The sequence below is a fragment of the Bison bison genome, unplaced genomic scaffold (assembly GCF_000754665.1).
Source record: "Bison bison bison isolate TAMUID 2011002044 unplaced genomic scaffold, Bison_UMD1.0 scf7180017864341, whole genome shotgun sequence".
Lineage (NCBI taxonomy): Eukaryota > Metazoa > Chordata > Mammalia > Artiodactyla > Bovidae > Bison > Bison bison.
The window spans coordinates 5,994,511-6,018,551 of NW_011494913.1; the positions used below are offsets into that span (position 1 = coordinate 5,994,511).

The 24,041-nt window shown below is 42.2% G+C and overlaps 1 protein-coding gene across 1 annotated transcript in view; it reads right to left on the reverse strand.

Annotated features, from left to right (window-relative positions):
- Nucleotides 1–24,041, reverse strand: part of ERCC6 (excision repair cross-complementation group 6) — a 67,499-nt gene that overhangs the window by 15,011 nt on the left and 28,447 nt on the right. The window contains exons 6-10 of the mRNA XM_010854444.1: nucleotides 21,817–21,975; nucleotides 14,773–14,908; nucleotides 4,222–4,392; nucleotides 3,542–3,718; nucleotides 79–195 (exon numbers count right to left, since the gene is read on the reverse strand). Coding sequence (XP_010852746.1) covers nucleotides 79–195; nucleotides 3,542–3,718; nucleotides 4,222–4,392; nucleotides 14,773–14,908; nucleotides 21,817–21,975 — 760 coding nt within the window. The remainder of the gene's footprint in view (nucleotides 1–78; nucleotides 196–3,541; nucleotides 3,719–4,221; nucleotides 4,393–14,772; nucleotides 14,909–21,816; nucleotides 21,976–24,041) is intronic.

Here is a 24,041-nt window from a genome sequence, read left to right on the forward strand (position 1 = left end):
ATTCTACTGCGAAAAGCACAAAGAATGACAGGCACATCGTGCTTTAGTAATGTTTTGATAATGCCTGGTTTTACAGACCTGTTCGTTTTTATCTGGCAAAGAAAGGCTCATTTTGACATCCGACTTCATTCTCCGCAGTAGGTATGGATTTATGGTATCTCGTAAGACACATGCACACTTATAAGCAGTTTTAACCTTTAGTAAGAGAAAAGGGAAAACAATTATTCTGTCTAAGGAATGCATTTGCGCTTACCTCACAACTGATTCCAAAGTTTAAATTCTTTTTAAAAAAAGGATGATCAATGGTTGTACAAAACTATTGGAAAATGGTTTGGAAAAATTTAAGTTCCATACACTCTAGGATACAATAGCTTTTGTAAGATGATCAGTAAAAACAAATAAACAAAAAAAACTTCTCATTAACCAAAAATGTACAAAAGAGCAACCAGGTAATTTTGTGCCCTCTTCCACCTCTATTTAATTACTGTTATATACTTAAACCCTAAAGTAGAGATTTATTCAGTGCTTGACCCCACCCCCCCGCAGGGAAAAAACTGCTTTCAAACAAATCTCAGTTTATAATCTTATATTCTCCAGTGGCCACAAAGGGGCTGCTACTTCACAAAACTGAAGATCAAACGCTAACTCTAGGGAAACGCCGCAGCAAGGGAAACAGCAGATAATAAGCAGAGATTACTGCCCACAGGAGATTCAGAGTGTAAATTCAAGGAAAGCCCTATGATCCCAGAAATGAAAGGTCACTGCAGCCTAAAATGCAGCAGATGGCTCTGTAATGGAGCTTGGCCACAGGAGATGGGCATTAACCGCCCAGAGAAAAACAAAGACCCACAGCACAGGAAACCACACCCCTGCCATTTACTTAAAGGCAAACAAAGACTTCAATAAATTATTGATACTTAAAAAAATCTACATAGGCTTAACAATCTACTATATACTAGTTAATGGAACAAGAAAATCTCCAACCAAAGCTTAAACAAGTTACCGGCAAAATGAATAATAAAAAGAGCTTGACCATAATATATTAATACAGAAAAATTCATGTTAAAAAATTAACATGGTAGAAAACACTTCAAAACATCCTAAGAACACCTCACTCAAGTGTGTATGTGTGCTAAATCGATTCAGTCATGTCCAACTCTTAGAACTGCTATGGATTGTAGCCCGCAGGCTCCTCTGTCCATGGGATTCTCCAGGCAAGAATACTGGAGTGGGTTACCATACCCTCCTCCAGAAGATCTTCCCGACCCAGGGACCGAACCGGTTTCTCTTATGTCTCCTGCACCGGTAGGTGAGTTGCTTACAGTCTGAGCTACCCAAGAATGGCAACTATGGCATTACCGACTCGATGGACATGAGTTTGAGCAAGCTCCAGGAGTTGGTGATGGACAGGAAGCCTGGCGTGTTGCAGTCCATGGGGTCACAAGAGTCGGACACGACTGAGTGACTGAACTGAACTGATGATCTTAAACAAAAAGGAGCAAATAATAGCAACACCCTTGTTCCCAAGGACTTTACAATCTAAAAAAGGAAAAAAGACAAGTGCACAGACTTCTGAAACAAAGACTTCAAGGAAGAAACGAGACTATTTACATCATCCCCAAGTGTCCCCCCATGACTTATCAACTATACAGAAGAAGAGGTAACTGCAAAGCGTTTAGAAATGTGGCACGCTCATCACCCTACCCAAGTAATCAGACCACCACCAACGAAGGGATAAACCCACAGCACGTGCCTCCAGATAGGAATGGAACGCTAAGAAACGTCATTTCTGGGATATTCTTGCCAATAATGTGTAACCTGATTCCAATCATGAAGAACGGAAAGACAAACCCAAGATAAGGGACATTCCACAAAATAACAAGCCTGTAGTCTTCAAAAATGTCACGTCAAGCAGGCAAAAGAAAGATTAGAGGAACTATGTCAGATGAAGGGAAACTGAAGAGACACGGGACTTACTGGACAACCGACACAATGTGAATGGCACACAGGTCACATAACAGAACCACGCCCCTGCTGCAGACCACCTCCTGACTCACACTCCTGCTTACAAGGTGGTGTGACATCTCTGTTCTTAGTGAATACAACTGAAGGACACAGAGGAAGGGGTACAGTGTCTGCAACTTACTCACATGATTCAGAATACAAAAGATAAACTCCGTGTGCGTGTGTGAGAGGTAGGGGAGAGGGTGGGAAGGAGAAATAAAGCAAATATGGCAAAATGTCAGCAAAATGCTAAAAACCAGGGAATCTGGGTGAAGAGTGTATAGGTGTTCTTTTTACAATTCTTGCAACTTTCTCTTAAGTTTGAAATTATCCCAAAATAAAAAGTTAGGAAAAAGAACAAAAATCAGGATACCTAAAGGATAATGGGGGCTCAATGGAGGAAGAGAACTCTTATAAAAGTTAACTGAAGATCAAAACTCATTTAATCTCAAAATTTTAAAGGTATTAAAATGGTTTTCGATAGTCTTCCAATTTTAAAGATCTAATATTCTTTTTGTAGTTTTAATATTTCAAAATTTGTGACCACCTCTTTTGGTGGCAGGCTTTATTTCTGTCATAACCTGGCAGGTACAGGCCCCACCTAAGGCTGTGCAGAGACTCTGCCCCCAAATGCTACAAACTGCCCTCCAGTTGGCCCCATGTTTCTGTGAGTGACAATTCCACTCTGTCAGTCAGCCAGGCCTGAAAGCTCAGGGGTCAGCTGCAGCAGAGCTCGTCGGGCCTCCCCCACCCAATCTCCTTTACCAGCTTCCTTATCCGCCTCCACGTCTTGTCTGTTCTGTCTAGAAAAGGCCACCTGGGACTCTTGCTCTCCACCTTCTTTTCTCAGGACCGCCACCCACAGCCAGGTCCAGGCTCTCTTCACTCTCACTCCCAACAACTCCAGCAGGTCCCTCAAAGCCAGCCTCTCTCCCACCACTACCTGCAGCCTGAGCAGCCCTCCGAGCACAGCTGTTCCCAGCCCCCTGCTCAGACGCCTTCAGCGGCTCTTCCCTGCCTAAGCATTTCTGCCTCCCTTCACGACCCCACTGCCAGCGTCCACAGCCTTGCTTCAACTCCCCAAGCACCTCCAGTTGTGGTGAGCGTGCCTCTCCACTGCCCGGGGCCATATAGAGTACCTGCATGCAGACAGCTGCTCTAACCTAGAATGCTCCACTCTTTCCAGCCTGTTTTCCCAGCATCAGGTTAAAGGATATATGTCTTCTTAAATCTTTCCTGGTTTCCCCTTTTCTAAGCGTTTACACTACTTTATAAGATGCACTACCCCAATTTGCACCATTATATGCTGTCCAGAACGAATTCACTCGTCTCATAAATCTGACTGCTCTTGAATATTTTACATGATTTTTTAAAAGCTCATCTGGAAAATTATGTGCTTTTGAGCAAAAATAACTGTGATTTTTATAAGCTGGGCCATTCACCTTACATTCTGAAAGACTTGGCTACAAAGTATAGTACTTAGTAGGACTGTTTTAAGTATTAAAATGACAGAAATGTTACCTGCCCAATACACTACCTGTACCGGGGAGGCGTTTGAATACCCCCCCATGGTGATGGGGACTGAGAACTGCTCCATAAACACAGGCAGTGTGCCCAGCTTCCCCGGGAAGATGAAGTCGAAGAGAGACCACAGCTCTCGCAGGTTATTCTGCATCGGCGAGCCAGACAGGATGATGCGATGAGGCGTGCGGAACTATTACAGGAGAGAAAGGACTTTTCTATTAAATTCATCTTTTAACACATGATCACCAACCCTACCCCAAAACACTCCCATGCAATCCTGTCATTTAACACAACTACATATCATTTTGGTCTCCTCTAAAATGTAGACATTTTACGCAACTTCAATTCTTCAATTACACATAGATAAAATATATATATACATAGATAATGTATATATATGGAAGAATTTTTCTTACTGTTCAAGTTGAAGACTACGGACTAGAGTTGGATGTGGTTACACTCTAACAACTGATCTATACAAGAGACATTCAGTAACATCAACAATTAGAATCTGAGGAAACATGATTAAGGGTAAGAACAAAAAGTGTTCAGCATTAAGGCGAAACATGTATTTCAAACTCCTTATGCAAAAGCACGAGGGAAGATTCCCTAAGTGTGTTATTAAAAGCAGAGAGTGTATTCTCAATGAAATATCATCCACCTGGATACCCCCCTTGTTGTAAGAGGTCACACCTGTTTGCAAGCAAGGGTGACGGCAGCATTTGGATTCCGAATTTTGTGTCCCTCGTCCAAGATCACATAGTGCCAGTCATGCCTGCTGATATCATCTTGCATCAGTCGAATGTAGGAGTAAGAAGTGATCAAAATCCCATGACAACGAGCAATGTCTCGAACTAGTTTCTCCTACAACGATGACAAAACGGCAAAGCCAGTTTTAAATAAGTTAAATGAACGTGACTGTTTTTTTCAATTCTTTTTTTTTTAATTGGAGGATAATTGCTTTACACGTTGTGTTGGTTTGTGCCATACAATGTGAATCCGCCATAATTATATATATATATACATATGTATACACATACACACACACACACATCCCCTCCTTCTTAAGCCTCCCTCCCCTTCCTATCCCAAGCACGACTCTTAAAATCTACCTTTCAACCATGATACAGTCTAAGGCACTTTATAAACATGTACATAAACATAATACATACAACCTAGTTACGTACTATCACACTGGAAATCTACTTTATGTTTCATTAATCTATAAGCTGTAAATGCTGATAATATATTCACTATTATGGGGGAAGAGAGTCAAAGAAAACCAGAAAAAGATGTAACATGTAAACACTTGCCCAACTTTTATTTTTCCAAAACATCCTTTGTGTTACTCCATATTAAACTTCCTTCCATATTAAACTGGGCTTCCCTGGTGTCTCAGACAGTAAAGAGTCTGCCCAGAGTACAGGAGACCTGGGTTCGATCCCTGGGTTGGGAAGATCCCCTGGAAAAGGAAATGGCAAACCACTCCAGTATTCTTGCCTGGAAAACGCCATGGATGGAGGAGCCTGGAAGGCTACCATCCATGGGGTCACAAAGAGTCGGACACGACTGAGCAACTTCACTTTCACTTTTCACTTTCATATTAAACTTAAAACAACAAGGTGGATGAAAAACGATTTTTGATTTTAAAATGAAAGCAAGAAAATGAAGGAAAAGTCAAGGCAATAAGAAGGACAAACCCAGAAGCTCTAACGATGTGTAACATGGATTCAAGGAGGACAGAGCACAAGGGATTACAAGAGGTGACTTTTTAAAATGATACCAAAACCTTCTGAGAAGACTAGAGTCCATGGAGCAAAACACTCCTGAGTGCCAGGCAGACACACTGAAAAAGCCGTACGCCCACATATATGCCGACTAGATGTCTGAATTCCAAAAATAAAACCAAACAAGAGAAATGCTGCAGCTTCTAATTAGAACAAAACAGATTTTTTAAAAAGATTCCCTTCAGAAGAAAAGGACTCTACCTGTGTTGAATATCTTTTCTGCAACACTAAAAATGTCAGAGAGCAAAGGGAAAATCTTTCCATAATTCTAAGGAGAAAGCAAAGATTCTGCAATTCTGCACTGATCCAAACTAGCAGTCATGCTTGCCAGAAAAAAAGTAAATTCCACCTTCAGACAGTCAAGGACAAAAAATAAACCAGCAGGAGGTGGCCTTGCAGTGGCGTGCTACATCCAGCTGGTGCGGGGCGCCGCCACTGTGAGAACGCGGTCCCTTTGCCTGGTGGGAGGAGGGAGCTGAGGACTCCACACTCTGCACCAGAGTGGACAGCAGAGCTCCCCACCCGAGGCTCAGCACACACGGGGAGCTCACAGCACCTCTGAGAAAGGACGGAGGTCCTTACCTCAACTTACCGATGACAGAACTGTGGCTTAGAGAGAGTAAATAATATTATCAGGCCACAGAGCTGGGAAGAGGTGGAGTGGGATTTGAGAGTAAAAAAAAGAAGCCAACTCCAGAGCTAGTATTAACTAAGCATTAGGCAACACTGCGGAGAAGGCAGTGGCACCCCACTCCAGTGCTCTTTGCTGGAAAACCCCATGGACGGAGGAGCCAGGTGGGCTGCAGTCCATGGGGTCGCTAAGAGTCGGACACGACTGAGCGACTTCACTTTCGCTTTTCACTTTCATGCCCTGGAGAAGGAGATGGCAACCCACTCCAGTGTTCTTGCCTGGAGAATCCCAGGGACGGGGGAGCCTGGTGGGCTGCCGTCTATGGGGTCACACAGAGTCGGACACGACTGAAGCGACTTAGCAGCAGCAGCAGGCAACACTGCCTCTTAATAATGAAAGAAAATATTTTTAAGGGACGATTACATGTAATATACTTACCAATCTTAAATTACTACAGCAATAATTAAACATTAAAATAGTTAAATAATTAAATGTTAAAATATTTTTTTAAATACTAATGAAACGGCTAAGGATCTAAAATACAGATCCTATATATATATATGTATAAAATATATATATAAAGGATGTATTTTTGCATTACTGCAAGTCCAGTACAACAACCAAGAGTGAAAACAGGAGAAAAATGAGAGTGTACTAAAAAAAGAAAAATCCCTTCTCCAAGGGTAGAATGGGGTGTACACAGGTAATGAATACTGTTCAATTCTTCACCGTGACAGAAAACAGGCTAAAGTACATTTGCAAAAAACGCAAGCCCATTTGCTGATTAATAGCTGCTGCTGCCGTTCAGTCACTAAGTCATGTCCAACTCTTTGTGACCCCATGGGCTGCAGCCCATTGGGCTCCTCTGTCCATGGGATTCCCCAAGCAAGAGTATTGGAGTGGCTTGCCGTTTCCTTTTCCAGGATATCTTCCCAACCCAGGGATAGAACTCGGGTCTCCTACTTGTCACGCAGATTCTTTAACACTGGGAAGCCCTAATAATGGTGGTTTAGTCATGTGTCTTCGGCATAAATATCAGAAAAGAACCAGACTGTAGGACTATCAAACCACTGTAAGGCAAAGAAAGGAACAGGCAACAGACAGGTGGTTTCAGACCTAACTGGAGAAGGCGATGGCACCCAACTCCAGTGCTCTTGCCTGGAGAAATCCCGTCGACGGAGGAGCCTGATGGCCTACAGTCCATGGGGTCGCGAAGAGTCAGATGCGACTGAGCGACTAAACTTAAAAAACTAAACTTCAGACCTGACGTTTATTTCGGGGTTGCCATGTGACAGTGGGCTGGCAGCAGTGACATCTTCCACTAGGAGAGCATGGCCAAAGCCCAGACTGGCACTGAGAATCGAGTACACGGGACGATTAAAGACATACCAAGGAAATGCAAACAAAAACCTGCGGGACACGCCACTGCTTCTCAGAATTCCACCTCAGGAGACAGAGGAAGACTAAAGGCAACTGAAAGTGCAAAAGTTAGGTACAAAGGAGCCGAGGCTCACCGTCAGTGAGCTCCTTTTGACGACTCTTAGCAGAGCCTCAGCCCACATACAGGCCCTCATTCCTCACACCCCACTGAGGCGGAAATCAAACCTAGCAGCCATAGCACGAGGTGAAAAAGGGGGAGTGAGACAGTGAGATAAAAACAAAAACCAGGGACGCTTAAGGACAAAACTCGCAGAACTGATAGAGAACGCATGTGAACAGCTCTTTGAAAAGACCCCAAAAGAGAGAGACCCCTGTAAAGTCAGCCTGCAGAACGGACTGACCCGGCAACGTGGGGGACATCAGTTACACAGAGGCAGCACACAGAAGAGCAGCCACGCAGCGTGCGATCTCACGCCGCCCGAAACCTGAGAGGACGCGCACTAAAAATAGGTAAGTTACCGAAATGGACCCAAGAGAAACGAAACAAACCCATCAGACCATACTTAAAGACTTGAAAACAATGCTAAACTTTTCCCACCAGAAGTCTACTAGACCCAAGGGTTTTATAAGTGAAGTAGGTATCAACTCTGTGATTTAAATGGCCCCAAAATACAGAACAAGACTAGCAAAATGCTGTCTTCAAAACCGACAGAAGCAACATACTCACATGTACTCCTCACTAGAGATTCATTGCTTTATAAATAAAAATTTAGCACTATATTAAGTGAATAAGGCATCACAGGAGCAGAATCACTAAATATTAGGAAAACCAATACAATTATTCATATAATCATACATCATATAAATTTTATAAACTCAACATCTTCAAAAATATTACCTTAATAAACAAAGAATTAGAATATTTTTAATTCAATAGAATATAAAGGGTGTAACACTGACCAAGACAACTGTGAAAGAGGAAGAGAGAAACTGTCTTATATGAGACACACCTCAGGGCTCACCTAGAACTTCAGAGGTAAGAGCCATAACGCCTGGTGCTAGTGAAGGTTCGGCAAGTGAGAGCTGCACCACTGACATGACGCTGCTGAACCTCCTCCCCGTTCATGACGTGCAGTCCCTGCACAAGACCGCACAGAGGCCACAGGGAGTTAACCATCTCCTGACTATTTTTCTGGTACCTTATGATGAATACACTGCCCGCCTCCACCCACTTCTCCCTGACCACAGTGCTATCCATGGCCTCAGGCCCCACCATGGCAGTGAGTGTCCAGCGAAGACATGCAAGGTGTCCAGAGATACACTGCTCCACCTTGCACTCATCCCACCAGTGCTGAGATCCCACCTCTGGCTGAGTCAGAAGCCAGAGGTGATTGCAACAGCTCCTCTGCATCTTAATTTTCCACTGGAATTCTGAGCAGGCAGCCATTGCAACTCTACCCCATCTCCCCCTCCTCCTGGGAGAGCAGGGGCTGCTAGAAACCATGAAGCAGGCAGGGTGAGGGACAGCAGCAAATGGACGCACAGCCACGTCCTATGCCGAGTTCCAGGCACGGAGCTGTGTGCACAGAAACGGGAGAGGAGAACGACGACTGTTTGGGGCCTGAAATACGGCAGAAGTGAAATTACCACTCATGTTTCTAAAGTGTCCACTGCATCACAGCCAAAGCCTGCCCGTGTGGGTCCACGTGTTCATGACTTTGGAACCGCTCGCTGCTGAATTCACCAGCTCAGCACCGTCATTCCACTACACTCCAAGGAACACCACCCTGAACTGGATTCTGGACGTCCCTGTACCCCAGTTAAACAAATGGGATGCCACGCCGCCCAGTTACACACCACAAGGGCGATGCTTAGCTTCATGGATATGTCTAAGAGTTGAAATTTATTTGGAAAATTCTGTGATTTAAGCTATAGCTATCGAAATACAAATTTTCTACTATATTCAGAAAGATGTATGATGATAAGGAAGAATCAAAGATGCTTTTATAAAAAAGAGTAAGAAATTTGCTGAACGTCTGCCCTGAAAATATAACCTCCACTTAACAGCCACTGGGTAAAAACACATCTAAGACTATTTGTTTTCACCTGATTCAATCTCAGAATTCTGTAACTGCCTAGACCGGAGTTTCAATAATGGTGAATTGTTGAATATTATGGAGGTCTCTATCCAAACACTTAAGACAAATCATCTCGGGCGGTTTCCAAATTAAAAGCTTGTAAAATATGTAACCTCTCCTAGTTTTTGCAATTAATAGGGTACATCTGCAATTAGCCTGACTTACTGAATGCAGCGCTGCTGTCATTAAAAGATGTCTGTGAAAGTGCTGCTGTTATTATGGAGGCTCAGGAGACCAATCCCTCCTAGAGGGCAAACAGTGGACTGGTGGAAAGCAGCAGCCATAAATCACACTGTCAGGCAGCAAGGGGAGCCGGGAGGAGCACAGGCACGTGAAGGCCATTCACAGCAAACGGCCCGGCGCTGCCCAGGAAGAGTTTACTGCACCTGTAATTAATTAAAATTTCCTTCAAGCCAAATCTTTAATAAACAAGGATTTGTGCTGACAATGAAGAAAAAAGGGCCCCGGCAAGATAATTTTACAATATCCCTTACAGAACAAGCGCAGCATCGATCATCTCTCGTATCAGGTGTGCACGCCGACTCGAAAGTTAACAGGAACTAACATCGCTTTGTGTTATAATTTGTGTACTTGGAGCGGATCTGAAATACTTAGGATGCCTAAGGGACCACGTGGTCCTTTTCTACTTTTGTTATGTTTTCTCTCAACTCCCAGCTTTGAAAAAGCCAAGTCTTTTCATGCTAGCGTTTCAGAAAACGGGCCTTTTTAAAGAACATGCGATGGCAGTGGTGCCAGATGGCCCATCCTTGTGTGGACTCTTCTCTGGTCACACCCTGCCTTTCCCAAAGAAGAATTTTAACATTCTCTTTCACTGTATCCACTTGGAGCCAATGTACCTAGACACAGGGTGAAAAAGGTAAAGGATTGTGAATATCTTTGATAAAGCGAGTGTGAACTATCTCAAGCATAATCATACTGAATCAGTCAGAAGCATCAGAATGTCTTTTCTCAAGCACTGAGATGAAGAGGCCAGCCACACTCTGTTTTCAACACCAGGAATCACCTGGGTGAACGCTGCACGCTGGGGAGCACACTAAGTTTACTGTGCACCCGTACGAACCCAACACATTCTCAAAAGATTACTAAAAAAAATACCCATTTTCAGGAGTTCAAACAGGGCTGAGAGAAGCTGAGCAGCTTGCCAGGTCACAAAGCTATAAAATGGCAGACCCAAGACCCAAGCCCTGGCCTGGCAATTGTAACATCTAAGCCTTTAGATCTTTATGCCACTGCTGCCTTTCCTAATCCTACGGCTCTAAATACCATGAATGAATCAAAATGATCAGTCTCCTTGAATTATTAACATCAAAACTATTCCACAGTATTACCATGTCCTACAAAGCAGGGAAAGGTGAGAGAGCTTTAAAGTGACAACTGCTTCGGAATATAAGCAACACATTTCTCACGAGACATCTTCCAACAACTTGAAAAAAGGGTACTTAATAATTAAACAAACTTTACTACACAGTGCTAAAGATGCCACCACCTGCTGTGAGTTAGTAAGTATTATAAAACTGTCTTCTTTTATTATCTTTTCATGTATTTTATTTCCCCAAGAAAATGGTTAGTTTTCCAAGCCAGTTAGAAACATAATATCCATTTTTTGCAACTCAAATAACATCACACACCTACAGTATTGTATTTAACATTCAGAAAACGAAGATCATGGCATCCGGTCCCACCACTTCATGGGAAATAGATGGGAAACAGTGGAAACAGTGTCAGACTTTATTTTTCTGGGCTCCAAAATCACTACAGACGGTGACTGCAGCCATGAAATGAAAAGACGCTTACTCCTTGGAAGCAAAGTTATGACCAACCTAGATAGCATATTCAAAAGCAGAGACATTACTTTGCCAACAAAGGTCCGTCTAGTCAAGGCTATGGTTTTTCCTGTGGTCATGTATGGATGTGAGAGTTGGACTGTGAAGAAGGCTGAGCGCTGAAGAATTGATGCTTTTGAACTGTGGTGTTGGAGAAGACTCTTGAGAGTCCCTTGGACTGCAAGGAGATCCAACCAGTCCATTCTGAAGGAGATCAGCCCTGGGATTTCTTTGGAAGGACTGATGCTAAAGCTGAAACTCCAGTACTTTGGCCACCTCATGCGAAGAGTTGACTCATTGGAAGACTCTGATGCTGGGAGGGATTGGAGGCAGGAGGAGAAGGGGACGACAGAGGATGAGATGGCTGGATAGCATCACTGACTCGATGGACGTGAGTCTCAGTGAACTCCGGGAGTTGGTGATGGACAGGGAGGCCTGGCGTGCTGCGATTCATGGAGTCGCAAAGAGTCGGACACGACTGAGCGACTGATCTGATCTGATCTAATTCAACAAATAAAGATTAATCAACTTACGTATCAAGTTTCTCTCCATTAGAAAAAGGGATCATAAAAGATAATGAGAAAAGGAAAATCCTAGATTCCTAGTAAATGAGATTTCAACTGACCATTAAGGAGATTCAGAGCCTGAAAATGTTCTTTTCCGATTTGATCATTTGATTGAAAATATTGGCCACATTTTTTTTTTTGCATGGTTGCTGAATATTCATTTGATAATTCAAAATTATGCTGTCAACCAAAATGAATATTAACAAAGATAATACAGGATTACATGGTAAGAGAGGTGGGAAGCTAAAAGGAATTTAGGGAAGAAAAATGATAGCTAAGCTCCATGAGAAATTGCTTGATCATTTGATATCTATTTTCCAAATGAAAAACTTTAAAAAATTTCAAAGTTTAACATCTGCAAGTTACAACAAAACTTTAGAAAAATAATAATAATCTACTGAATAATAATTCTGGCATTATTACACTGTTAAGCTTCCCAAAGAGAAATTCTCTTCCCTTCCCTATTTTCTCCAGCACTGAATGTCCCTATACCAGAGTGCTGCCATTTTATTTAGACAGGACAGCCAGTGGCACAGAATGTTTCCCCATGGAAAAGAGGAATTTCAGCCTACAGGATGGAAAGGTAGACATCAAATGCTGGCTTAGAGGACAGAACAGCACTTGCAGGATTTGAAGTGTGATTAAGAAATGTAAATTCTGTTGCAATTTAACATACACCTGTAAGCCAACGAGTGTGCATGGTGGTAACAACAATCTGCACACAACAAAACACATACAAAAGGAAGAAGCAGAGCGATCAGATGCCGCTCAGTGCTTCATCCAGAAGCCAGAGCTCTGATCTCAGAAATGTTCAGAAAAAAGGAATTTTGTTTCCAGAAATGGAAACAAGGCCTGTGTGGAGGAATTAACACATTTTCCATATGCTTTCATCACAAATAATAAACTGATACTAATATTAATAATAAACTGTGTTTCTAAGTGGATAGTATGGTTTGAAAGATACAGAAGAACACCTTTTCAATCTTTTGCATAACAGCTTACATCTTTAGGGATATGAGACACTTCATAACGGAAAAGGAACCATACAAAGAGTTAAGGGTCAGAGTCAAAACACAGGCCTCCTTACTTTTTCTCAAAACTTAAGTAAGAAACTTTCAAATTAAAGTCCTCGGTAAACCATTAAGTACTAGAAAAACTATGAACAATTTATGTATGCACGTATCTGTGCATAACCAGACATCTCAGAAGGTGCAGATCACTGTTTAAAAAAAGTGAATAATCTGTTCTTTAAGGTTTTGTTTGCCCTCCAAGCAAGTTAAGGAAGCAAGACTCATCAACAGAGGCACTGACCAATGTCAATTCTATTTCCATTCGTTAGTCAATGCATTTCATTTGCTTGAAGGCTGCTTTTCAGGCTAACAGAGGAAATACAAGTGGGCCATGATATGGTGAAGGTGTAACAGAAAAAGCACAGAAGAAAATAAAAGGATAAAGAGGAACATGTGAAAAATATGCTTTTTAAAGATATGCCATCAACTAAAGAATTCTAGTACAGGATTCTGCAATACAAAACATTAAGAAATGTCAAAAGACAAAGAAGTGAAAAAAGCAATCAAAAATATTTTACAAGGGTGATAACAAGATAGTTACAACAATTTAGTTTGACTAGAAAAATGATTGAAACTTATTCTCATGCTACTAAAAAAACCACTTTTTTAAAACTGCAGCGTTTACCTCACTTCATTAATTATTTCAACTCACTTGTTTTCCATTTATCGTTTAAAATTCAGGGCAAAGTCAGCTGGTTTCAACAACAGCTAGTAAAAGCAAGATTCCACCTCACCAAACTTGAGCTACCAAATTATAGATACTCCTGTTTCACTTCTAACAAAAGCTCTGCTTACTCATCATCATGAACAAATAGGAATTTGGAGGAAAGGGGGTCTTGGCAGAATTACAAAGACATTGGAGCTTAGTGGCTCACATGTACTTAACTCAGCAGGGTGAACACCAGCCCTCTCAGGGGCACTGCTCTCACGGGCACGCAGACCTCACTCGCGAGCTACGACAATCAGCAGAGAAGGCACGAAGACCTCACTCACGAGCTACGACAATCAGCAGAGAAGAGCTCATAACAAACTGCCACTGCTCATCTACAGAGAAACCTGCAAACCCCAGTGAAAATGTGTAATTATCATCTCTTCAGCTGTAGGGGCACTTGGGGTACAAAAATGATGAAGACATAGTCTCCACTCTGCAGAGTTTACAGTCTAGATGATAGACAGAAATGAGAATTAAAAAAGCATAATACAAGCTATCTATGCTACCCACAGAAGAACAGATGATAAACTTCCTTTTGGATGATGTGGCTAAAACAACAAGTAAGTGAAGAAATGCCACCTTCAAAGAACAGTGATTATACTTAAATGGCAATCAAGGATTCAGAGAACAAAAAGCAACTTAATTAACTAAAAGGCAATAATACAAATAACGAAAATGTCAAAATGGCAGGCTGTTCTTTTGCTCATTAAAAACACATTTTAAAAGCATGTTAACAAATGCCTTTACTGATTAAAATACTAATTGCATTTTGTACCTACTTTCCTAAAACTGTTAAAGCCAGTAATGCCTCAAATCCAGCCAGTTAACTACTGCATAAGGCCCTTGATTTCTGGTCCCACTCAGGGTATCAGGCTTGTGTTTCACTGGACAAGAACATGTCTTGTCATCACCATGGGCTGTTAGAATGATAAAGCCTGCATTCACAACTGTTCTGAAAATACAGAGTTCTAAAATGAATCAAGAACAATCAATGCATGAAAGAAATATCAGAACATACATCTGAGAAATAAATGGATCAAAGCAAAGACTATCAGGTAAAATGGGAGGTTTTAAAACAAAAACAAGCAAAAGGGTGCTGAAGTATTGTAATGTTACCTTCTTGTGGGTAAAGGACCCGGTTTCATGCAGAACTGCCACTCTGAATGCAGGCCACCACGTGTGAAACTCCTTCACCCACTGATGCATCACCGTTGTCGGACAGACAATGATGGTCGGACCCAACCCCTCGAACCTGCGCCCAGAATGTCCAAGAGGAAAAGACAGCCGTGAATGACATATACGGATGATTAACTGCCAAAACATGAAAAAAGAAACAAACAAAACTCTACAGCTCAAAAAGGAAAATCCTACTGAGGATAAGCCCACCTGGTGAAATCCCTACAGCCCCATTCATCAATGAGTGGACGCATGTATTAAGAGGAACCACCAGCTAATGTGTTAAAAATATCATCTACAGTGAAGTAAATCAAACAAAAACTACCTAACAAGGAAACTTTTCTCTCTTCTTCTATTCCAGATTAGCGAAGGCATAAACGGTATATATCAACCTAAGTGAACATAGAATATGTTCTATCAGTTTGAAGCTTTATAGTTTATCAAGAGTTTTCACCCACAGGATTTCACTCAGTCTCACAGCCCCGGGAAGCCAGCAGGATGAGAACCCTGCAGTGTTCAGGCTGCCGAAGACTGGTGTGCCCAAGGTGCCACGGTTACCAGGAGACGGTGCGACGCCTCAAGTCAGTCTTCTGACGGCTGCAGCCCACTTTTGCACTACAGCATGCTGTTCGCTTCTCCACGTGATACAGAACCAGTGGGTGAGCGCCAGTGACCATTTCTCCCAGAAAGCCCCAGTCAACAGAGCTCAAGCGTCACAGTGTTGTGGAAAACAGCCGAACACTACAGAGAAAGAGCCTTAGCAAGAGCCGCATCTGACCAAGCGATCCCAGGCAGACATTTGTGGACGGAGATACAAGAGCCTCAGCAAGAGTCGCTGCTGACCAGACGATCCCAGGCAGATATTTGTGGACCAGATACACGCTGCAGCGTTCTTTGCGCTGCAGAAAGAGTGGGCACTACCTGAACACCTGCAAATAAGAGACAGGCTAAACAAACCATCCTCTTTCTTTACTACTGCACAGGCAAGTAGCTAGGAGCACTGCCTGGGTCTGAACCCCAGCTCTGCACAGCTCTGGAACTTCAGTTTCTCATCTTAAAATGGGAACAACAGCCAGTTATATGAAGTTTAAATCAGTAAGTATAAAGTGCTTAGAATAGTATATACTAAATACTATTAGAGTTTCGAGGTCTTTCTAAAAACCACATAATTTATGGAATCATCCCAATTCATTTACACATAGGGAGCCAGAAAACTGGTCATTGCCACCATGTCAACATTCATCTCTCCCCCTTTTCCTTCTGAACGGAACAACTTTGTGCAGGTGCCCCCTCTTCCTTCCCAGACATGTACTTGATGGGACTCTGACCACCGTCTGGTTACGGCAAAGAGGGAAGAAGCTGGAAACACGGTTCATCTTCGGCCTGTTAGCACACAGCATTCCCCTAGAGAGGCTCGCCAGTCCACTGAGGGGTCTGGGAAGACTGGCTGGCTCATGGTGAGGAAGCACTTAGGCTCTAGGTCAGGGGTCGCGTCATCTCTTGGTCTCTCCTGCTGCATGTGAACGAGGAAACAAGAGCTCAGCAGCCACTGGCAGTTGAGTTCCTGTGCAAAGAGATCTTATGACCACAAGAAGAACTGGCCTCAGGAGAACCTGGGCTGCTTCTGATGACGCTGTGTCTACAATCTGCCTCCTTGGTAGGTTCCTAGATGTAGCACACGTTATGTAAACATTTAACCCACACTGAAGCCAGGATTCTTTCTACTGGCAGTCAAAATATCCTGATCCATAGTATACCGCAGGCACCTGACAGTCAGTGCCCTTCCGCCCTGCTTCCTGCCTGTCCACATGGAACCAACGCCCTTTTCTTGTCTGAGCCCAGACCCCACTACATCAGTGTTTCTACCACTTCACCTTCAGTCCTGCTGAGAGACGGGTGTCAGTCGGTGCAGAACATGAAACCCAAGCCAGAGTCAAACTAGCGGTGGGAACCTCTTCCATACAAGACTCACACTCGGCCACCAGCGGCAACCAGGAGCTGAGACGGACAGACACTGGGGCCTTCATGGCCTACCTCTCACTCTGCAGCAGAGTCACCGGTGCCTTCAAACTCTCATTCTCTGTCCCCTGCCTATTTCTGCCCACAAGGATGTGGAGTATCTGAAGCTACCCACTGCACACACTCTCCCCATGCTACCATCTCACTAACCCTCACAGTTTCACTCACTCTCTTTACACTGGTAACGTGAATCTAGGTCTTCAGCCCCAGTCTCTTTTCTGAGCTCAGAAGTACCATTCGCCCAGACGTCCAACTGCCGGCTGGTCCCTCCACACAGATGTCCCCACAGCACCACACGTCACCCTCCCCTGAACTGTCCCTCCTCCCAGATTTCCTGATCCAATGGAAAGAGCTGCCACCCATGCTCCAGGCACCCTCAGTGGAAATCCAGGCCTCTGCCCACTGCTGTTCTTCACCGCATCCAACTGACAGAGTTCATGTCACACACACTTCCTCTCTGAGTCACTCTGTCTCTCCACTGCTAACACTCCCTTCTGGCCACTACCATCTCTTACCCAGGATACTGCACTTTCTAGCACCATCTTTTCAAGAAAGCACAATCAGAATGCCTCATCCCTTTGCTTAAGAGGCTTTTCGTGTTTGTCCCTCACTCTTGAGACAGTCCAAACACCTCACCCTGCTGTCTGAGACCACGAGGACTGGACCTCGGGCCGCCTCTTCAGCATCACCTCTCTCCAGAGCCCTTGTCCTGACCGGCCCCTCACAGGTCCGCACTCCCCTACAAGCCCTCTTTCAGCTCTTACAAAGCGTACACTCCTCTGACCTCTCAGCCTTCACCTTGTCCCTTCCTTCCCTCTTCTTCCAGCCACACTCCACCTGTCCTTCAGCCCTCAACTTCCTCCCTTCCTGTGCCTTTCTCTCCAGGCAGGTTAAGGACCCTTCCTTGGCGCATCCACACAAGTTAGGACTCCACATTAACCCTGTCATAATATATGTCTCCCTGGGTGTGTGTGTGTGTGTGTGTGTGCGTGCGCACGCGTGCATTTGTGTGAAGCTCCTTCACAGTACAGGGATAGCTTCTTCTTTAAATGATCTCAATGTCTAAATCACAGAAGGCAATGAAAGAATATTGGCTTTTTTAATGAAAACTTCTTTTAAAAGGTTGAAAGAAAATTATATTGAAACATTAAAAGAGATTATTTTCGAGTTGGAGATCATGGTTGACTTTTTTTTTGCTACAGTTCAATAAATGATTCTCAAACTTAATATTTTTTTTGTAAACTAAGCCACACAGCACTGGAAATATTCATCTGCACAACTGAAAAATACTGTGTAATTTTGTAGAAAAACAAGCCACAACCTAAATAAGGCTGACCTTTTACTCCAATGTAACAAAATACCTCCACCCATTTCTAAATCCTCCCACCTTTAGCTAGTTCCTGCCCCTGCCCCTCTGCTCCAGAGAATGGGCTCAGATCACAAGAAGCCAGGAGCTGACAGCTTCTAAAGCATTCCCAGCCGTGTCTCAGCCTCCCTCCAAGGGCAGGTCCCCTCAAACTCCTTGGGGAGAGTATAGCTCTGCCCTGGCCCCTTCTGTGACAACATTCCCTAATAGGATTAAATGCAGCAACTTCTTATATCCTCCAAGAGCAATTAGAGAGCTATCAATATTCACTTACTATCTAAAATATTTAAAAACAAACTCACTTTCAAATAAACATAAGTACGTACATATGCCTTTGCAGGTCACACAGCATTTATACGCCTTTTATAACATGGTCGCTGTCAACTGCTACAACATTATGTAAGGCCAACATTTTATTCTGGCTTATGGGTCGCAAAGAGTCAGACACGACTGAGCGACTGAACTGAACATCTATCTGGCATTATTATGCCCTTCAATCTCTGCCATTCTCCTAGGAAACTATGGAGGTTTTCACAGAGTGGGATCCAGGAGCAGACCTAGACTGCTGCAGAGCCTCAGAAGGGGCAGCCACACCCACCAGCAATCACACCGACTGTCCCACCCTTCCCCAGTCCTCAATACCAGTGAGACGATCTTAAGAAAGAGCTAAAGGTACTAGAGCAATTAGTACCAAGTACTAAACTGGCTACAGTTTCTTTCATCTTTGATTATCATTGATTACCTAGTAAGTTTACAAGTCAATACCTCCGTGGTCAAATATTTCAACCTGCAGGATAGAAATCTGCCCCTCATAGCCTTGAACTTATCAGGAATTACAAAGTAAAAATATTTACCTTTGAAAGTTTATTAACTTTTTCAGTCCATTTATTTGTAATTAGGAATTTCCTAAATGATATCCAAGACTTCAGAGTATTAACTAAAGTTTGCAAGGTTAACCATTTATTTCTTCTCCATCGTTAAGTTCAGGGGCCTATCACTATAATACGAATGGCAAAGAGAAACGTATATAGTATATACGTTATGAACCGGGAAAACAGGCAGTATAAATTTTTATTAGCCCAGTAAGTACGCTTTTCCCTCTTTTTAAAAGACATTACATATAAAACACATTAAAGAAACAAAAATTAAAAACTTCTTTTTACCATTAAGTTCCTTCTTGGTATCCCAGAGACATCCATGGTTTCAGGATCATTGACCTTAAAATTACGATACTAAGACCATTCAAATAAAAGCCCCAGAATCTACAGCTTGCAAGAGTTCAGAGGAAATTTACACAGCCCATGAAGCAATGCTGGCTCATGCAGAACTTGGTTTGACTACACATCTGACCACTTCTCTTTAGGACATAAACCTAGAGAAGACTCCAAGTTCATCTAATTTCAAAGGAGGACAGACTATAAAACTGTGAGAAAAAAACGTTATACAATTTGCCCTGGCACATGCACAGAGAAGGGACCAAGCTTCTCTGAACACCTCTACTCACAGAGACCAGTTGTTTGGCTGATATATAACTGCATTCTGGGAAGCCACTTCTACCAATACTATCTTAATAAAGATGATCTGGGCTATAACCCAACGTGCCACACTATTTCATTATGGAAAAAGGAGATGCACATCGACAGTTAAGTGATTACAGCTGCTGCTCATTATTAGCCCACAGCTCACTCCTAGCTGGATTGTCACCACTCGAGAGAACATGTTTTAATTTTTCAATCAAAACTACACGGCAGGGATGATTTTAGGTTTCCCAGGTCTGGCATATTAGACCCCACGCAAGTTTCATGGTAACAGGAAAGGAAGGGAAGAAAAGAGATGGGAAATAAGAAAATCCCAGAAATCATTTAAGAAAAGAAAGATAGTCTTAGAAACTATCTGGAGCAGCTTGGGGCATTCTCGTCAAAACCCAACCAAAGCGAATGAGAAACGCAGAGGCGAGCCAAGCAAACGGCTTGTTTAGAGAAAGCATTTTATAAACGGTGAATTAATGATATGCCTAGGCAAGAAAACACTAAATGCCCATTTTCAACTTTGACTTTTCCATTCAGACGGAATGTTTTCACATGAAATGTAGCAGAATTTCAGTATCGGAAGAAAAAAACTCTGCTTCGACACTTTATTGTAGTAACAACAGAACATTTAATATTTAAAAATCCGCCAATATATTTTCCCCTTCCTACAACTGTGTAAGTATTTCTAAAATATCCTAAAACTTTAAGTACTGCTCATGGGATGTGTTGATCTGCTAAATTAATGAGAAGAGTAAGGAATAAAAGCAAAGCAAAAAACTCTGAAGATTAAAATAAAAAGTTTTTTACTTAACAGTTTATGGTTTGTATTTGACCCACTCCAATATTCTTGCCTGGAGAATCCCGTGGACAGAGGAGCCTGGCGGGCTACCGTCCATAGGATCGCAAAGAATCGGACACGACTGAAGCAACTTAATCCACAACACACACAACATTCCAGAAAACATTTCTCTGTTGATGAACCAGAGTGTAGACAGTCACGTTCTGCTGTGGCCGCCTTCAGGCACACTAACACTCTTGTAAAGGGGTCGTCAAATCGCATCCTGTGACTGCCTAGGGTTTCTACAACCTAAGTGTCTGGTAAATATCTTGCTGTTACTCATTAGGTAAAGCCTATTAGAATCCAAGGAGCTGTTGGATTATCTGGGTTTAAAATTAAATACTCTACATAATTCATCAAGCATTAATTGATTTACATAATTCATCTACCATTACTGATTTACAGAAAAAGTCAACTTACAGCTTAAATATGGAAATGCTCACTGGATTTCAAGATAAACTATTTCAGTCCTACCACAAAGAACAAGCATGTTTAAATGTTTATTCTTTCAGAAGATTAAAGTTTTAATAGTTTATTTGAATTCCTAAAGAAAATAAAGATTACAACCAAAAAATAGTTTTCTATCATTTTATATTTCTATTATTTAGACTTTGACTTTCAAATTTATATAAAATTCTTAAAGACTGGGAGAGTAGGGAGAAAGCATAGTGAGCAGACAAGTATGTAATGTCATTTGAAAAAAAAAAGCACCATCTACAAATGCTATCACGCATAATGATTATAAAAGAAATCCTCCAAAGATTCAACTTTCCCCATGAATAGACTTTGTACTTACTGTAATGCTCACCTGGTCTCCTGCCAGAACAAATATTTTAATGTAAAATTTAATAAATGGAACTAAAGGTATTATGTCTAATTTAAAATTCCATATTGTGTAAACTATTGATATTAACATAATTGAGTTTGTAAACAATCCATTTGCAGAAGCTAACCTTAGACACTGTATTGACCCAAAATATCTAGTGGGGCTCATCTGCAAAATGAAGCATCAATGCCTGGAATTCATTAGCAGTGTTACATGTTTAATTTCTCCTGCCCTACAGCTCCATTGTCTCGTAAAAATTTTCCTTTGATGTCCCCCACTAAAAGAATTAAAGGAATATTGTAATTGAAATGTCATCAATAATTCACAAGACCCTCCTCCACAGCAATACATCTGATGAAATATTAATTGAGCTCCACAGACTGACAGTCTGCAGAGGAGCACTTGCCTGTAATTTGAACCACGAGTCCTGATCTTGCTGTAGCTCAGACCTGCCAAGAAGGCAATTATCTGGATGGTCTTGCCCAATCCCATTTCGTCTCCCAGAATTCCTCCTGCCTGCTGGCAGTGCAATTCCCACAGCCACCTAACACCTGTCTGCTGGTACCTACAACAACAAACACCAACAAGAAAAAGAAAATGGCAAATGGTGGGTAATACAGATCATAACGCAAAGTACTCATGAATTAATCATTTAGCGAGGTTCTAGCACCAGTCAGAGAAGCATGCCGGATGTGTGTTTTACATGAGTATTATATTCATAAGGTCATACATTTTTGATTACCTAAAGCATAAAATCACACATTTTTCTTTACAGAACATTAACACATTTCTAATTAAACTGATAGATAGGGCAATTAGGGACTATTTCATTTCTTTTTCAACATTAGAAATAGCCTGGTAAACAAGCATAAACTTATTATCTTTTATTCAATATCCTCCTGAAAAAAAACTCAAATGTTTTTAGTTATATAAAGTTCTAATAACTTTTCTATGAAAAGATGCATTAACATTTACTTTTCCAATCTGAACAGCATAAAAAAGCAAGACAGAGAAGACTACAATTTACAGTACATACTGTTGAAAAGTCACTTGGTAATCATATTATCTTTTTATAGGAAAAATTAAATTTTAAGGCCATAAACTAGTCTAAAGAATAGGGCTAATCACAAAATTAGTACATAACAGATGAGTCTGTCATATTACTAGCAGAGGCAAGAAAAAAACAAAAACAGTTTAAAGGCTCAAAAACACAAAAGGTCTTTTAATATTCTAAAGTAGAACTTGGTTCAGTGACTTCATCCTAGATACAACGGTCAGTGCTATTAAAATTTTAAATAAATAAATTTTAAGCTTGATTTTAAATTTAAATTTTAAATAAAATTTCAAATAGAAATAATACATTCCCCTCTAAAAAGAAAAGAGAGTTGGTATTTGCCCTTTCCCATCAATGGTATGTTTAATTCAATCATCTAAAAGTGAAGTTTAAAAAGGAACAAAGCAAAATGCATTTCTTAGCATGAAAGAAAGATTTAACACTATGCAATGGCATGAAGATTATCTGCCAAGTTTAAAAATCTAAAGGAAAAAGCACTTAAAAGACAATGACAGCTAAAGATCCCCCCCCAAAGAAAATACCAAGGCTAGTGAGATGGCTACCCTAAAAGAAGGCGGTTTTGCTGTTTTACTGCCCAAATGTTTACTCTTTGCTGCATGGTATCTCTACCTAAAATCTCACGGATTTCAGTCCCTGTGAAACTAGTTTTATTTACTCTTCTCTCAGTAAGTATGTCATCATTAACTTTCCCCAGTATTTTGAAAATCAGCTGTGGAAAAAAATCTAGTCCAAAAAGTTCCCCAAAAAACTGATGTACGTTGACAACCCACTACATTCCAGTCAACCAGCCCCCTCTCACTGAGGCACAAAACTAGGGGGCCGACCCCTCTGGGCAGAACAGGGGCCAAAACGTCCAGGCGGTCGTTCCAGTGCTTTCCCACCACACGAAGCCGTCTCCACCCCACACGGCCCCCGTCCCTCTCTGTTTGGGGCCAATCAACTGAAAGAACCTGGAGAGGGCAACCGAGAAACAAGGAGAGGAGGAAGGGTGACCAGCGCGGTATCCAGAGGGAGTCAGGTCGTCCGGATTCTAGGTGACCCACGAGAGGACGTCTCCTCATCTACAGATGTAATTTCCAAGGGCGTTCAAACAGCATCTAAAGGATGACTTAAGGAAAAACAGCGACTAGGCAGCCTTGTAAGTCACGTCACCACATGGGAATCCCAACCACACCTGGGGACACCGTGCAAAGGTGGCGGAGGACAGACTCCTTCCCGTGAGGGCCCCGGGCCGCGTCAGCGCGCTGGACGGCAGGCCCGCACCGCTGGACGGGCACTTCCGGGCCTGGGTTCTGATGCCAGCAGTGTCACTGACGGACTCAGGCTGTATTGCCCTAATTTCCTTAATAATAAAACACTGTAAAACAAGTACGTACTTTAAAGGAAAGCAGGCTATGGAATTCCGTTTTCAGAACTGTTTTGAAAACATAAAAAGTTACTCTTCAGGAAAAGTTAAAGATATTTACAAACTGCTGTAAAAGAGTAACAGAATTACTATACTCCGCTTCCCCCATGAGACTGAAGCACCACAGAAGAACCACAGATCACTGTCACAC